Below are 16450 nucleotides of genomic sequence, written 5' to 3' on the forward strand. Positions count from 1 at the left end.
ACCCACAGTATACAGTACAGCAGTATAGCACTCCACAATATACAGCACCCACAGTATACAGCCCCCCACACTATATACAGCCCCTCCCCCACAGTATACAGCCCCCCCCCCACAGTATAGAGCACCCCACTATACAGTAGTTTACAGTATATTAGCATAACAGCCCCTGCGTCACCTTTTTCTGATGTAATCTTCACACAAAAAAAAAGCTCCACAGTTAAGGCAAACTTCTCCTGCAACACTCCTGGTAGGACCTGTGATGACCTCATAGCCATGTGACCAGTAATATTTCTAGGTTGCTGGTCACATGGTGATGATGTCATCTAAGGTCCTAGATCAAAGCTCTCACAGTACGCTGCCTGGACTCAGTGCCGGCAGGCAAAGCATGGCAGCACCCCCTGTGTAGCTGACAGCCTGACACCCGGGGCAGTGGCTAGCAGGGCTCAAGAAGCAGCTGCCTTGGGCCCCCAGGAGCAACTGGGCCCGGGGCAGCTGCCCCTTTTTGCCCCTTGGTAAAGACGGCCCTGTATCCAGGGAATAGGTCATCAGTAAAAAAAAAAAAAAAATTTGAAATCTTGGAAAACTCTTAAGTTGAAGGTGGTCACTGACAGCATTAAAGGGGTATTTCATTTTCATGAAACTGATGACCTATCCTCAGGATATATCATCAATTTCAAGTTTGTTGAGGTCCAACTCACAGCACCCCCAATAATCAACAGTTTGAAGGGGCTGCAGCACTGCGGCGTCCTCCTCGTTTACCTGCATGCCGTCTACACTTTAGTGGTGGAGCAGCTTCCTCTCTCATTCACATGACTAGGACACACAGCTGTAATTACACTGTACCGCCACTACATGGCAATCTTCCTCCAGGGCTTCCCTCCTATACTGACACTTGGATGTTTGCCCATGTCCTAATATAAAATCCGAGCACCGGTTCCGCTTCACACCCCTGGACTTCTACTGTAGGTTTTAAGCATTCAGTAAAATATAATCAAGGTAAGAAGAAGTCACTGTCATTGTCAGCGGCTTATACCTCAGAGGAAGGTTTACAGGAACAGAACTAACGCCTTGTTGGATGAATGGCGCGCTCTTACCGTTCTTTGTCATTAGAAACTGCTTCTCGCTTGGCAGATAAGGTTTAATTTTTACTTCTTCACCGGCTGCCCTAGAGTAAAAAGACAAATGCGTGTAACAAGCAATAATTACCCCCCTAAATCAGAACATCATATGATAATTCATCAGATTCTTAAATTGTTTGATTCCAAGCAATATGTTAAAAGCTATGAACACCTTCCGGGGCAATTTTTCTTAAAGGGGTTGTATGGATTACCTATCCTCAGGATAGGTTATCAATATCTGATCGGCAAGGGTCCGACACCTGGGACCCCTGCCGGTCAGATGTTTGAAGAGGAGGCAATGCTCCATGCTACACAGCAAGTCATCTCCTCCTTGTATAGTAATTACAAGTGCATGGAGCGAGTACGGTACTTGTAATTACACTGCACTTTCAAGATGGCGGACAGTGAAATGAAGAGGACGTAGCGCTCACATGGAGCACCACTTTCACTTCAAACAGCTGATCGGCAGGGGTGTTGAATGTCGGACCTCTGCCGACCAGATATGGGTGACCTATCCTAAGGATAGGTTATCAATAAAACCTCTGCACAACACCTTGAATGATTGCTTTTTACTCATTTTGGGCTACAGATAATTTTGTCATAAGGAGTTAACTTTGCCTAGCTGTGCACATCTAAGGGCTCTTTCACACTTGCGTTCTTTTCTTCCGGCATAGAGTTCCGTCGTCGGGGCTCTATGCCGGAAGAATCCTGATCTGTTTTATCCCCATGCATTCTGAATGGAGAGAAATCCGTTCAGGATGCATCAGGATGTCTTCAGTTCAGGACCCGAACGTTTTTTGGCCGGAGAAAATACCGCAGCATGCTGCGCTTTTTGCTCCGGCCAAAAATCCTGAAGACTTGCCGCAAGGCCGGATCCGGAATTAATGCCCATTGAAAGGCATTGATCCGGATCCGGCCTTAAGCTAAACGTCGTTTCGGCGCATTGCCGGATCCGACGTTTAGCTTTTTCTCAATGGTTACCATGGCTGCCGGGACGCTAAAGTCCTGGCAGCCATGGTAAAGTGTAGTGCGGAGCGGGGGAGCAGCATACTTACCGTCCGTGCGGCTCCCGGGGCACTCCAGAGTGACATCAGGGTGCCCCTGGCGCATGGATGACGTGATTGCATGGCACGTCATGGGAGCCGCACGGACTGCAAGTATGCCGCTCCCCGCTCCTACTATGGCAACCAGGACTTTAATAGCGTCCTGGCTGCCATAGTAACACTGAAAGCATTTTGAAGACGGATCCGTCTTCAAATGCTTTCAGTACACTTGCCGGAATTACACGCCGGATCCGGAAAAACGCAAGTGGAGTACAGGCCGGATCCGGACAACGCAAGTGTGAAAGAGCCCTTACTTTCACACTTTATCTGCCGGCTTTGTATAGCCCTTATCTTTGAATTACTAACAGCTCATAAACACTTATTTAAGTTATATTCTTATCAGTAAGAAAATATAATGTGTGTTTATGAGGTCAGGCGATCAGAGATGAGGAGCCGTCAGCTGAGCTGCCTGACAGGAAACAGTATAAACACAAGCCTGGTATTAGAGAATCTTAAGGCTGTACAGAGAAAAGGGCAGAACATTTTTTTAAATAAAGACCAATGCAATAATAATAAGAATGGCCCAAAAAAGGTGTCCATAGCCTTTAAAGGCACAGGCACACTTTGGCCACTACCACGTTATATGAAATAAGGGAAAGACCCATAAGAAACTGACAAGACTTCCCACCAACAACCCTTCAACACACATTAAGCTTGTAATACATTATTGTTTGTCAGCACATTAACAGCGCAAGATCGCTGACAAGGCATGGTTCGCATTCATTTTTAAGGAAGCGGTGTGCCGGCATTTTCAGGTCAAATTGTAATTGAAAACATCAGATCCTAACGCACTGGATTTTCAACCATAATCATTTAAGGCCTCATGCACACGGACGTTTTTTTTCACGGTCCGCAAAACGGGGTTCCGTTGGTCCGTGATCCGTGACCGTTTTTCCGTCCGTGGGTCTTCCTTGATTTTTGGAGGATCCACGGACATGAAAAAAAAGTCATTTTGGTGTCCGCCTGGCCGTGCGGAGCCAAACGGATCCGTCCTGAATTACAATGCAAGTCAATGTGGACGGATCCGTTTGATGTTGACACAATATGGTGCCATTTCAAACGGATCCGTCCCCATTGACTTTCAATGTAAAGTCTGGAGTTCTGTTATACCATCGGATTGGAGTTTTCTCCAATCCGATGGTATATTTTAACTTGTAGCGTCCCCATCACCATGGGAACGCCTCTATGTTAGAATATACTGTCGGATATGAGCTACATCGTGAAACTCATTTCCGACAGTATATTCTAACACAGAGGCGTTCCCATGGTGATGGAGACGCTTCAGGTTAGAATATACCAAAAAACTGTGTACATGACTGTCCCCTGCTGCCTGGCAGGTGCTGCCAGGCAGCAGGGGGCAGACCCCCCCCCCCCTGTTTTTAACTCATTGGTGGCCAGTGGGCCCCCCCTCCCCTGTTGTTAACTCGTTGGTGGCCAGTGTGCGCACCCCCCCCCCTCCCTCCCTCTATTGTAATAATAGCATTGGGGCCAGTGTGCGCGCCCCCCCAACCCCCCCCCCCCCCCCTCCCTCCCTCTATTGTAATAATAGCATTGGGGCCAGTGTGCGCGCCCCCCAACCCCCCCCCCTCCCTCCCTCTATTGTAATAATAGCATTGGGGCCAGTGTGCCCCCCCCCCCCCCCCCCGATCATCGGTGGCAGCGGAGTAGAAGATTCATACTTTTACCTGGCTGCTGGCTGCTGCGATCTCTGTGTCCGGCCGGGAGCTCCTCCTACTGGTAAGTGACAGGTCTGTGCGGCGCATTGCTGTCACTTACCAGTAGGAGGAGCTCCCGGCCGGGCGCAGACATCGCAGCAGCCAGCAGCCAGGTAAGTATGAAAATCTTCTACTCCGCTGCCACCGATGATGGGGGGGGGGGGGGGGGGGTGTGCGCACACTGGCCCCAATGCTATTATTACAATAGAGGGAGGGAGGGGGGGGGGTTGGGGGGGCGAGCGCACACTGGCCCCAATGTATTAAAACAATACAGGGAGGGAGGGGGGTGCGCACACTGGCCACCAACGAGTTAACAGGGGAGGGGGGGGGTCTGCCCCCTGCTGCCTGGCAGCCCTGATCTTTTACAGGGGGATATGATAGTACAATTAACCCCTTCAGGTGCCGCACTATCATATCCCCCTGTAAGAGATCGGGTGCTGCCAGGCAGCAGGGGGCAGTCTTGTACACAGTTTGTAGTGTATTCTAACTAGAAGCGTCCCATCACCATGGGAACGCTTCTGTGTTAGAATATACTGTCGGATCTGAGTTTTCACGAAGTGAAAACTCAGCTCTGAAAAAGCTTTTATGCAGACGGATCTTCGGATCCGTCTGTATGAAAGTAACCTACGGCCACAGATCACGGATGCCAATCTTGTGTGCATCCGTGTTCTTTCACGGACCCATTGACTTGAATGGGCCCGTGAACCGTTGGCCGTGAAAAAAATAGGACAGGTCATATTTTTTTCACGGCCAGGAAACACGGCTCACGGATGCGGCTGCCAAACGGTGCATTTTCCGATTTTTCCACGGACCCATTGAAAGTCAATGGGTCCGTGAAAAAAAAAAACGGAAAACGGCACAACGGCCGCGGATGCACACAACGGTCGTGTGCATGAGGCCTAAATGGGTTCTCTAGCACTTTCATGACATATCCTTAAAGGGGTTGTTGTAGTGGTGTAATACTGATGACCTGTCCTCAGGATAGGTCATCAATAACAAAATAGCGGGTGTCCAACTCCCAGCACCCTCGCCAATGAGATGTTTGAAGGGGTATCGGCGCTTGTGCTAGAGCGGCGGCGTCTCCTCTGTAGCGGTGGTGCAGTGTAATTACAACTGCTCAAGTGAACGGGATGGGGCAGTTGTAATTACACTGCCTGCTGTTCCAAAGGAGACGACATGCAGGGACACTGAAGAGGAAGCAACGAGAGCCGTGACCCCTTCAAGTAGGATCTGATATTGATGACCTTTATTGAGGATAGGTCATCAACATCAATGATTCCTGGTAACATCAGCAGTTCTGCAGTAGCTCTGGCGCCAGAACCACACATCCCTGTCCGAGTAGTGGACGGAGCTGGCTACTGCAGCATTCAAGTGAACGCGGGGGCCGAGCTGCAGGACCCTGGGATGGCCTTGACTCAGTGAACAGAGCCTTCTGGTTCCAGCAGCTGCCAAAACCCGGGTAATGGGAGTCAAACCCAAATGAGCCGATACTGATCACCTATACACAGGATCATTCATCTCTAAAGACTGGAAAATCCCCTTTAAGTGCACCTCTCAAACAGAAAAAAACGGACAGTCAAGCAATTGATGAAATGTAACATCACGGTGCAGACGTATCCATAGGACTCCACTAACCTGACGTTTGCCATCAGTGTCAATATCTGATGTCGCGGTGGTAAGTGGTGGACGCCTTTTTTTACTGTATAAACAGTGTAATAGACTATGCTATTCAATACATCCAGTAAAAAAAAGCTACATAAAGCATGGTATACAACAGGGGCCAAAGGCTCATGGGCCCTGGGGCAAGAGTTCAGCTTGGGACCCCCTTCCCTCAGTGCTTTCTGGCCAGGGAAGCACATAGCCTTCAGCCTGAGGAAAAAATTGAATTTAAAAACCCACCCCCGTGCCAAATTCTTGACCTCCAGTCAGAGGTGTAACTTGACCAGCATGCACTTTCTATAATACTGGTGTCTTATGTGGCACAAGGGTCTTTGGGCCTTCTCAGGCTCCTGGGCCCAGTAGCGACTGCTACCTCAGCACCCCCGATAGCTACGCCCCTGTATATATGAACAATGTTCACCCTTCTGTCTATACAGTGGCACATCCTGGAGCCTGCCACCTGATGTACAAATCTGGAAATCCTCCCGATGTGTACCTCTAAGGGTACCTTCACACTTGCGTCAGAGGATGCCGGAATTGCCTGCTGGATCCGTCAAAACGTATGCAAACTGATGGCATTTGTCAAACGGATCAGGATCCTGATCCATATGACAAATGCATCGAAATGCCGAAACCGCCTCTCCGGTAACATCCGGAAAGCGGATCCTTTTTTCCCCACATTTTTTTGCAGTCTGAGCACGCGCAAACCGCAATGCCGGATCTGTTTTGCCGGAACACTCGGGCCGGATACGGCGTTAATGTATTTCAATGGAAAATAATGCCAGATCCGGCATTCCAGCAGGTGTTCCGGAATTTTGGACTGAGAAAATACTGCAGCATGCTGTGGCATTTTCTCCAGCCAAATACCATAAGAGTGACTTAACTGAAGACATCCTGATGCATACTGAACGGATTGCTCTCCATTCAGAATGCATTAGGATAAAACTGATCTGTTATTTTCCGGTATTGAGCCCCTAGGACGGAACTCAATACCGGAAAAAACAAAAACGCTAGTGTGAAAGTACCCCAACATAAGCCTTATCCTCTGCGGCAGACAGGGGATACACTGCTCAGCCAAGCACTGTTGGTCCTTTATTTCAGTGGATGATGGACGTGGATTAAAAAGGAGAGGAACACTTTAAGGAACCTTTGGGTAAGTGCAGCTAAGGCTGAGTTCACATCAGCGTTTAGCCGCTCCGTTCTCCTGTTCCGTTATAAGAGCAGGAGAACGGAAAGGACGGATTGGGCACATAACCGATGCTGAACGGAGCCTAAGGACCCCATAGACTATAATGGGGTCCATTAGGTTTCCGCTCAGAAGATGATTTTTGAAGCGGAGACCAAAGTCCTGCATGCACTACTTTTGTCTCCTCTCCAAAAAAATCTTCTGAGCGTAAACCTATCGGACCCCATTATAGTCTATGGGGTCCGTAGGCTCCGTTCAGCGTCAGTTCTGTGCTGAATCCGTCCTTTCCGTTCTCCTGCTCCTATAACGGAACAGGAGAACGTAGCGGCTAAACGCTGATGTAAACGAAGCCTAGGAGGTCGATCTGCTGATAGATTCTATTTAAAGGAATCCTTTGGAAATTGAATGACCTAAGGCTTTGCCATAATTTAAAAAAATTACTTGCCATTGCCAAGTAGGACAGTGATGAACCAGGTGATCGCCGGCAGCCAGAAACTGGTGGAAAAAAAAAATATGGAGACATGTTATTCTGCTAGACACTACATTTTTATTCCAACTCTGAGGATTGACAAATGTGCCCGACATTGGGGTGTCCTGCAGACAACAAGGCCTGAAAAACACTAGGCTGTGGAAATGTCCGTCATACAGGCCCATCCCGTCATTATGGAAGGTTTGGAGGAATCACAAAGTGAAAAGGTATGGCTGACGGCTGGGGGTTTAAAGGGCATGTCCGGCCTAGGAGCAGGCAACCCCAATGGTGCTGAACTGCGCCCCATTAAAAATTAAATTAAATTTGGATAACCATAAAATTGCATAATTTTTTTTTTACTGTAGGTCTAAACGCTTGACATTCAGCAAAAACGATGTGAACAGCCCCAAACTGATGTACATGGAGGTCCTCCGGCTACACTGCCCAGTCCATGGAGTCCAGTAGGACCCCTGAAGCAGCTGGTATCATGGCGGATGTAATATATTTCTATGTACATTTCACACAAGCACAAAAATTATTAACCCCTCGGCCAGTGAAGTCACTTACCTCTTCAGGAGTAATGACTCCAGTCTCTTTAAATTTTGACTCCTATATAAAAGGAAACAAAAAAAGAGACCATGAGGCCACATGAATCAGCGGTGCCGATAGCAGGTATTGCACCAATACTAATATCAGCAGGTATGTGGGTCAGGCTGTGGTTATTTCCAACTGCTCGACCTCAATGACAGCAAAAACAACGTCAAAAAAGTGTATACCCGAGGTTTTCATGTGGTACCGCAGTGCGGTTTTACTAGGTGCTTCTACATAGACAGATGGTAGAGATTTCCTAGACCGGTCATGAGATGTTTCTACAGCAAAACATGCCAGGCCAAGTTCACACCTCTGGTAACCTCATCCGGTAGAGCCGTAGTGCACCGGATCCGGCCTCGGCGGATACTGCCGTTCACCGCCAGACCCCATAGACTATAATGGGATCCAGACGGTTTCCGGCCCGACTGCTGGGCTTTGACTGAACACAAACCGTTGCATGCAACGCTTCTGTCTAGCTGAAACGCGTCACTCATGCCGGAAAGTGGCCTGATTCCGTTATAGTCAACGTGCTCCAGCGGTAAACGTCTAGGACAGATCCGGTGAACTCCGGTTATTTTCTGCCAGATTCATTTACCGCAGATGTGAACCTTCTGTACAATGCAAGAAGAAAGAGTCCTGTTAGCAGTCCTCCGCAGTCAGCTGTAGACGTAAGACTGAAGTTCATGAGATGGCCACCATGGCCGTGGCACATAAGGCTGGGGTTTCGCGGCGACGCGAGTCATGACTTTGCAGTGCGACACTGAAACAATACTTACAAGAAACCCAGACCTGATGGACTGTGTCTCATGCAACTTTAAGGCTACTTTCACACTAGCGTTGTTTGAATCCGGCGGGCAATTCCGTCGTCGGAACTGCCCGCCGGATCCGGAAAAACTGGTGAAAACGTATTACATTTGAATCCTGATCAGTATTCTGATCACAGTGAAAAAAGTGCATTGGAAAAAACTGATTTTTTTTGCACATTTTTCGGGTTTAACATGCAAAAGCCAGAGCCGGTTTGCCGGAACACATGGCGCCGTACCAGGCATTAATGCAAGTCAATGGAAAAAATGCTGGATCCATGCTACGGTTTTCTGAAAAGCCTGATCAGTAAAAAAGACTGAACTGGATGCATCCTGAACGGATTGCTCTCCATTCAGAATGCATGGTGATAAAACCGATCAGTTATTTTCCGGATTTGAGCCCCTAGGACGGAACTCAGCCGAAAAAGAAAAACGCTAATGTGAAAGGACCCTTAGGGTACTTTCACACTTGCGTTGTTTGATTTCGGCAGACAGTTCCGTTGCCTGACCTCCCTGCCCGATCAGTCTGAAAACTACATTGCAATACCAGATGTGTTTTTCCAGTGTCATCCGGCATAACAGATCCATTTTTTTTTTTTTCTTCCACATTTTTAAAAGGTCTGTGCATGGTCAGAACCAGAAGGACGGATCCGGCATTCAGGCAAGTCTTGAGTTTTTTTCGCCGGAGATAAAACCGTAGCATGCTGCGGTTTTATCTTTTGCCCGATCAGTCAAAAAGACTGAACTGAAGACATCCTGAACTCTCCATTCAGAATGCATGGGGATATGCCTGATCAGTTCTTTTCCGGTATAGAGCCCCTGTGACGGAACTCTATGCCGGAAAAGAAAACCGCAAGTGTGAAAGTAGCCGCACTCCCTAATGTCAGTTCTGTGCTAGTTTTCTTTGATTTTGCTGCATTTTTACATCGTGCAGCAGCAAGTTACATGCGGTACGTTATTACGTCGCTGTGTAGCCCCAGCGACCAAAAATGTTGGATTTTCTGTCACTGTCCCCTGGCACGGTGACACCTCCGACGATCACTGGATGAGAAGTCACATGACATTCATATAATCCGAGCCTAAGGGCATGTTCACACAGGACGTACACTACGATACAGAACCCAACAATTTCCAGCTGTCAGTGACAACTTTCTAGGACTTGACTCCTGGTACTACAGTACAACATGGCCGAAAATACCCGCCCAATGGCAAAACAGAAAGCAAAAGGATGAAAGAAAAGGAGAGCAGACGTCTTGTCCGAAACTAAGGAGTGCAAACGGCAAAAGTCTAATCCTCGGAAATTGGGGGAGCGCGGACTACGATGATGCTGAGGCAGGGACCAGCAACCTTAGGGACTGTGAAACTAACTCCCAGCATGCCCTCTTGTAGCTCCCATAGGATTAAAAGAAGGATTCTGGGAGTTGTAGTTTCAGAACAGCTGGCGTGGCAGAGGTTACAGATGAGTAATCAGATCAAAAACAGGGACTGGCACCAGGTTACGCTGTGCAAGTCTATGGGGATGCCATCTTCCTCTCACAACAGTTGTCACAAAGTGCAACCAGCTGCCAAGACAGTCCTGGGCACAGCCTGCTCTATCTTGGGGCATACCTTCAGCACAGGGGTCAGGTACTCGGCCACCTCCAGCGCCTTGCCCTTCACCGTGTTGATAACGCTCTGCATGGCTCCTCTTTCCCCGCACAGGGGCGCTGCAGGAGAGAAGAACACAAGCCGCGTCAGCAGCGATCACCGGAGCAGGGCGCTCATCGCTATGGCAACAGCCCTCACCTGCTAGCAGGGGCTCTCAAGGGAACTTCTCCGCCCTGCTCCTCTACCCCGCTGCCGGTCACATGGGGGGGCGCCACGCCAGGAAGTAGCGTCTGCGCGTGCTCCTTGGGGCGTGGGAGGGGCGTTTAAAGGCACTAGCGACATTTGGATTGCCTATTGATTTGGTGCTATAGTCCTATACACAGGAGTCAGCCTTGTGCCTCGTCAGCCTGGAGAGTGCACACTGTTTCCCCCAGGTCTGCTTGGTAATCTAGCTCCCATGACGCAAAGCTGGCTTTGTCGTAGACTGCTCCTTTAAATATACAAATTCTATGGCCAACCCTCTATTGGGTAGAGGCTTGGAACGCATGACGTCAGAACCCGGAAGCCCACTACCGGGTAGGTGTGTGAGGCTGGGGATGTGGGGCAGTGCGCCGGTGACGTGTCTCAGGTAAGCTGGAGGCTGCATGTTTGCCCTGGTCCGTTATCAGCCCCTGTACATGTCATGGGCATTGGCAGGGCAGTCTATTACAAGTCTGGAAAGTGTGCCCATGTGCAGGGCATCCACTGTGGGGCAGGTGTAATGCTGGAGGAATAACGTGGAACATATGTTTGTGTAAGCTTGGGATACAACGTGGTTACAATAAAGCTCTTGACAGACCAATTCCTTATGGGTCCAAGGGTGACACCATGTCTGCGTAGATGTAAAGACCGCACAGGCAGTACGTAATCAGACATTTTGGGCACACACCCCTTGGCAAGCCATGCAGTTGGTGTCATGATACTTGGGCGACACGTAGCCCATGGCTAGAGAAAGGGCGCGTGCCCAAAATGTTGCCCTAAGAACAGTCGAGCAAGTGTGCATGCTGATGGTTGTAGTGCTGAAGGTTGCTGACCCCCTGATCTACTGTGTGTGCTGCCTGAGCTTTTATTGGGTCTGGACAGCGGGTAGGGGGGCACACCGCACAAGTGGGCACACAGGCTGGTGCTGCCACACCAGGAGAAGAATATGACACATCTGCAGCTTTATTTAAAGCAGGGATGCCCAACCTGCGGCCCTCCAGCTGTTGTAAAACTAGAACTCCCATTATGCCTGGACAGCCTACACCGGAAGTGCAGGGGATGTTACCTGCTATTTATTCTCCTCAGATCGTGCTTTTTAGCTCCGCCCTATTAGTATACCGCCATGTCGCACATGTTCGTTCACTTCAATGGGGCACGGCGTGGTGGTGTATGAGCAGCGCCTGTGGCACTCTGTCAGACGCCCATCGATCAAAAATTGCTGGCCATTATTGATCTAGTCCTAACACCCCCCAAAAAGACTTTTAAATCTCTTCTGACACGGCAAATTTCAATTTTTTTCGTTTTAGTTTTTTACTCCCGCCTTCCTGGAACCATAACGTTTTAGTTTTCCGTATGTCCGTAAATGTAAGGAGGCTTCTATTTTGTGGGGCAAGTTGTAACGGCAGCACTTAATATTGAATACAATTTAGTGGAAAGCTGGGGTGGAATTGGGGGGGAAAAAAACCACACAGTTTTATGGGTTTTGTTTTTACAGCGTTCCCTATGCGGTAAAACTGACTTGTTACCTTGATTCTCCAGGTCAGTATGATTACAGCGATACCACATTTGTGTAGTTTTAATGGATGTTTTTAATGCTTAAAAATATTATAAAAACTTCAGAATTTTTCTTTTCATCACTATCATCCCAAAAACCTTTTTATATTTACACCTACAGAGCTGTGTTTAAAAAAACTTTTTTTAATTTTTTTTTGTAGGGTGATCTGTAGTTTGCAGTGATACTATTTTGGGGGAAGGTGATGCAATGAAAAAAATGCAAATCGGCATTCACTGTACAGGATAAATACATTTCATATTTTAGTTTTGGGACATGGCAATGCCAGTGATCTTTATTTTTGTTATGGGGAAAGAGGGGTTTATTTGAATTTGTGTGTGTGTGTATGTGTATATATATATATATATATATATATATATATATATATATATATGTGTATGTGTGTGTGTGTGTATGTATATATATATATATATATATAATTATTATTATTTTTTTTTAGATTGCATTTCTCATAGTCTTTTCCTATGGAGCCCTGCCACCTACAGGCCTCCATAGGAACCACAGCATCAATACTCTGGGTTTCTTCACAGAGAAGGCTATTAGAAACAACCAATGGCTTCACCCGATCACCGCACAGAGGGAGCCATGCCGGCCCCGGGAGCACATAGCTCTTGTGCTCAGATGCTGTGGTCTCTTTTGACCACAGCATCTGAGGGGTTAAGTGTTGATCGCAGACATTAGCCCCTGGTGTCTGCTGTGTGGAACAGTGGGCACTTGGCAGCTATGGCGCCCACTTGATACCAGGGCAGGCTCCATCTTTAAGGACCCAACATGGCGGATGTCGGGAAGGGGTTATAGAGGGTCATCCACTTTATATTATCCTCACGGAGAGCAGCATAAAGAAGTGACACACTCCGACTTCACTCATCTCCTTATATGTAGCTGGACTTTATTGCAGATGGCTGGCAATGCTTTCTTAAAGGGGTTCTGCAGTTTTTTTTTAAACTGATGAGCTATCCTCTGGATAGATCATCAGCATCTGATCGGCGGGGGTCCGACACCCGGGACCCCCGCCGATCAGCTGTTTGAGAAGGCAGCGGCGCTGCAGAACCCCTTTAAATGTCTAGTGGGAATAATAGAGGGATAGCACTCCAGAATTATTACATGGGGGATACAAATAGTTATTAAAATAGACATGACAGGATAGGCCTTTTTTTTTTTTTTTTTTTTTTTTAAATACACCCCATTGGGTAGAAGACATGGTGGCATCCGAAATACAGAACGATAAGGTAGGTTCATACCACCTCCAGTGGTAGCCGTCTGTGTTCATGTGGTTGGTCGTGGACTCTCTGTAGTTCACTTTAGGCCTCATGCACATGGCCGTTGTGCGGCCATTTCTGTGCATTGGGGACTGCAGTTGCGGTCCCCAATGCCCGGGCAACATCCGTGCAGCGGGCTGGACCCATTCAACTTGAATGGGTCCATGGTCAGTCTGCACCGCAAAAAAATATGACCTATTTATTTGCGGTGCGGAACAACGGAAAGAAACACCATGGAAGCACTCCGAAGTGCTTCCGCTGTTCCGTTCCGTGACTCCGTTCCGCATCTCTAGAATTGCGGACCCATTCAAGTGAGTGGGTCAGCATCCAAGATGCGTGGTGCACACGGCCGGCGGCTGTGGATTGCCGACCCGCAGTTTGCGGGCCGCAATATGGCCACGGCCGCCCAACGGCTGTGTGCATAATAATAATAATCTTTATTTATATAGCACCAACATATTCCGCAGCGCCTTACAATTCAGGGGTTCATGTACAAACAGTCATAAATAACATAGTAACAGACAAGTTGATTATTACAAGAGAATGAGGGCCCTGCTCGCAAGAGCTTACAATCTATGAGGGGATAGGGGTGACACAAAAGGTAGAAGTGCTTGTTATGTACAATGGTCCAGACATCTTGGGAGAATAGGGGAGAGCCTTAGGGCTCATGCACACGACCGTTGTTGTTTTGCGGTCTGTTTTTCACGGATCCGTTCAGTATCTGAGTTTTTTTTTTTTTTCCCCTCTGATTTAAGTCCTCTTCCGTTCCGTTATTGCACAAAACATATCCGTGTGGTTTCCGTATTTGATCAGTTTTTTGCGGATCGTATACAGAAACAGTAACTTATTAATCACCAAACACATGAGCAATATGGGCTGGGCATAGCATTTCTACAGTATGGATCCGCAAAATACGGATGACTTACGGATGTGTTCCGTGTGCGTTCCGTATTTTTTGCGGACCTATTGACTTGAATTGGGCCTTGGACCGTGATTTGCAGACAATAATAGGACATGCGCTACTTTTTTGTGGAACGGCCACGCGGACAAACGGAAACAGGATGCACACGGAGTAACTTCTGTATTTTCTACAGCCCCATTGAAGTGAATGGTCCCGCATACGGTCCGCAAAAAACCCCGCAACGGAAGCAGAAAGAAAATACGTTTGTGTGCATGAGCCCTTACAAAGAAGACCTCGCCCTACTCATACATACCCAGGGGCACCCTTCTCTCTCAGCTCTAGAGTCTAGAGGGTGCCATACGGTAACCCAGTATGTTCCCCTGTGTGTTTCATCAGAAGACTTCAGGCTATAAGTACGGTAACTTATTACTCTTGTAATAACCAGTCCATTAGTATCTAGGCAAACTCTGTCTAAGCATGTTGGAACTCATAATACACATGATAAATCTCCTGCTTCCCTTCTATGTTATCCTTGCAGCCACCACTAGGGGGAGCGCAGTGCATAGCACTTTATGTAGTTAGAAGGTGTAATAATCTGTTTGCACTGAGCTCCCCCTAGTGGTGTATATATGAAAGTGCAGTACTGTTACTTTGGGAAGAGAAAGGAGTTAAGCGCTGGGCCCCATAGCAGCTGTGTGGTCTGCGTCCATTGAAGGTGTGCCATTAATTTGCAACTTCGTTCTGCAGAACAGTTGACTTTTGTAACTATTAACTGTAACCTCTAGGGGGTTAAACAGTTGGATCGGCGTTAAATACAGCTGACATCCCCATTGGCCCGGACTCGGCGCAATCACTGTCACATAGGGGCCTGGGAGACCTTTCTGGAGATATCTATGTGTGGTGGCATCAGTAATGCATCATACCTTAAAAAGCACATTAAACATCTAACTAATCTCCAAGTGCCCTCTTCATCAGCAGGCAGGTGGCAATCTCGGTGGCGACCCCCTCCCATCTAAGCTTGACTTCTGGTCCAATCGCAGCGCCCCAGAGTGGAGACAAGAGTTTTGTTGTTGTTTCGTCTCCTAAGAAAATAAAATTAAACAATGATTAAAAAGCCCCAAATTGTATCAATAAAGACTACAGATTGTCCTTAAAAAAATGAGCCCTCACACAGCTCTTTATACGTAAATATAAAAGTTTAGCAGTTCAGAATATCACAATGTAAATGAAGAAAAAAATGTATATGTGTGTGTGTGTGTGTGTGTGTGTATGTGTGTATATATATATATATATATATATTTATTTATTTATTTTATTTTTTTTTTTATTCCGACAAACTATGTAAAAATGGTACCGCTGTGATTTGTTCTGACCCGTAGAATAAAGTGAACAGGTCAACTTTCCCTCCATAGAGAGGGAGTAAAAAACAGAACACACAAAAACAAAAATTGGCCCGCTACTTAAAGGGGTTATACAACTCTAAATAAAGCCCCCTCATATGCCGGGAACCCCACGCTGAATATACTTACCCGGGTCCCCGCTCCCTGCGGCCGCTTCTGGTCTCCGCACCGCCGCGGGTGACACTAGGTAGGGTCGTCTCCGCCTGCCATTGGCTGAACTGATCCCCTAACTGCCCCCTCCCACTGCCTGTTTTCAGCGGTGTACGGGGAGAAGCTGCAGCGTCAGTGGCGGTGCGGGGACCCGGGTAAGTATATTCAGCATATGGATTTTTTTTATTTTTTATTTTTTTTTTAGGATTGGATAACCCCTTTAAGGGGACGGAATCTCTAACAGGTAAAGTGAATACTATTGACTAGCTCGTTACAGTGGCTCCTGTCCTAGGGTGGGACCAGTCAGTTCTTGAGTTGTGTTAGAATAAGGAAAATCAGGCAAGTGTAAGGATCTCAGCAGAATTGACAGGAGCCAAATTGGCTAGATGACTGGCCAGAACATCTCTAAAATGGGAGGTCTTGTGAAGTGTTCCCCGTATTCAGTGGTTAGCATCTACCAGTCCAAAAAAAGGAAATCTGGTGGTTATGGGTTCCCCAAACCCATTGATGCACATGGTTAGTGAAGGCTAGCCCATCTGATCTGACCCCATAGAAGAGGTGCTGCAAAATAAACAGCTGAAAGTGGTTCTGCTGACTGTGATAGAAAAATGTCAGGACCCACAATGTATCACAGCTCACTCTACACTGGGCTGTATGACTAGTCAGAGGGTCCGTGCTAACCCTTATCCACTGCTC

The 16450-nt window shown here is 47.6% G+C and overlaps 2 protein-coding genes across 3 annotated transcripts in view; one reads left to right on the top strand and one right to left on the bottom strand.

Moving 5' to 3' along the window:
* The window catches only part of ATG3 (autophagy related 3), a 35599-nt gene extending 25037 nt beyond the window's left edge, over positions 1 to 10562 (bottom strand). Inside the window, exons 1-5 of the mRNA XM_044283584.1 lie at positions 10430 to 10562; positions 10253 to 10350; positions 7818 to 7859; positions 7227 to 7276; positions 1095 to 1165 (exon numbers count right to left, since the gene is read on the bottom strand). Coding sequence (XP_044139519.1) covers positions 1095 to 1165; positions 7227 to 7276; positions 7818 to 7859; positions 10253 to 10324 — 235 coding nt within the window. The 5' untranslated portion in view covers positions 10325 to 10350; positions 10430 to 10562. The remainder of the gene's footprint in view (positions 1 to 1094; positions 1166 to 7226; positions 7277 to 7817; positions 7860 to 10252; positions 10351 to 10429) is intronic.
* Positions 10563 to 10708: 146 nt separating this feature from the next.
* Positions 10709 to 16450, top strand: part of SLC35A5 (solute carrier family 35 member A5) — a 34051-nt gene continuing 28309 nt past the window's right edge. The window contains exon 1 of one of the 2 annotated variants that reach the window (XM_044283583.1): positions 10709 to 10807. The gene's annotated coding sequence lies outside the window, so the exon portion shown is untranslated. Of the gene's footprint in view, positions 10860 to 16450 lie in introns of both variants that reach the window. The other variant, XM_044283582.1, reaches the window with a different exon arrangement.

Source organism: Bufo gargarizans, chromosome 3 (genome assembly GCF_014858855.1).
Source record: "Bufo gargarizans isolate SCDJY-AF-19 chromosome 3, ASM1485885v1, whole genome shotgun sequence".
Lineage (NCBI taxonomy): Eukaryota > Metazoa > Chordata > Amphibia > Anura > Bufonidae > Bufo > Bufo gargarizans.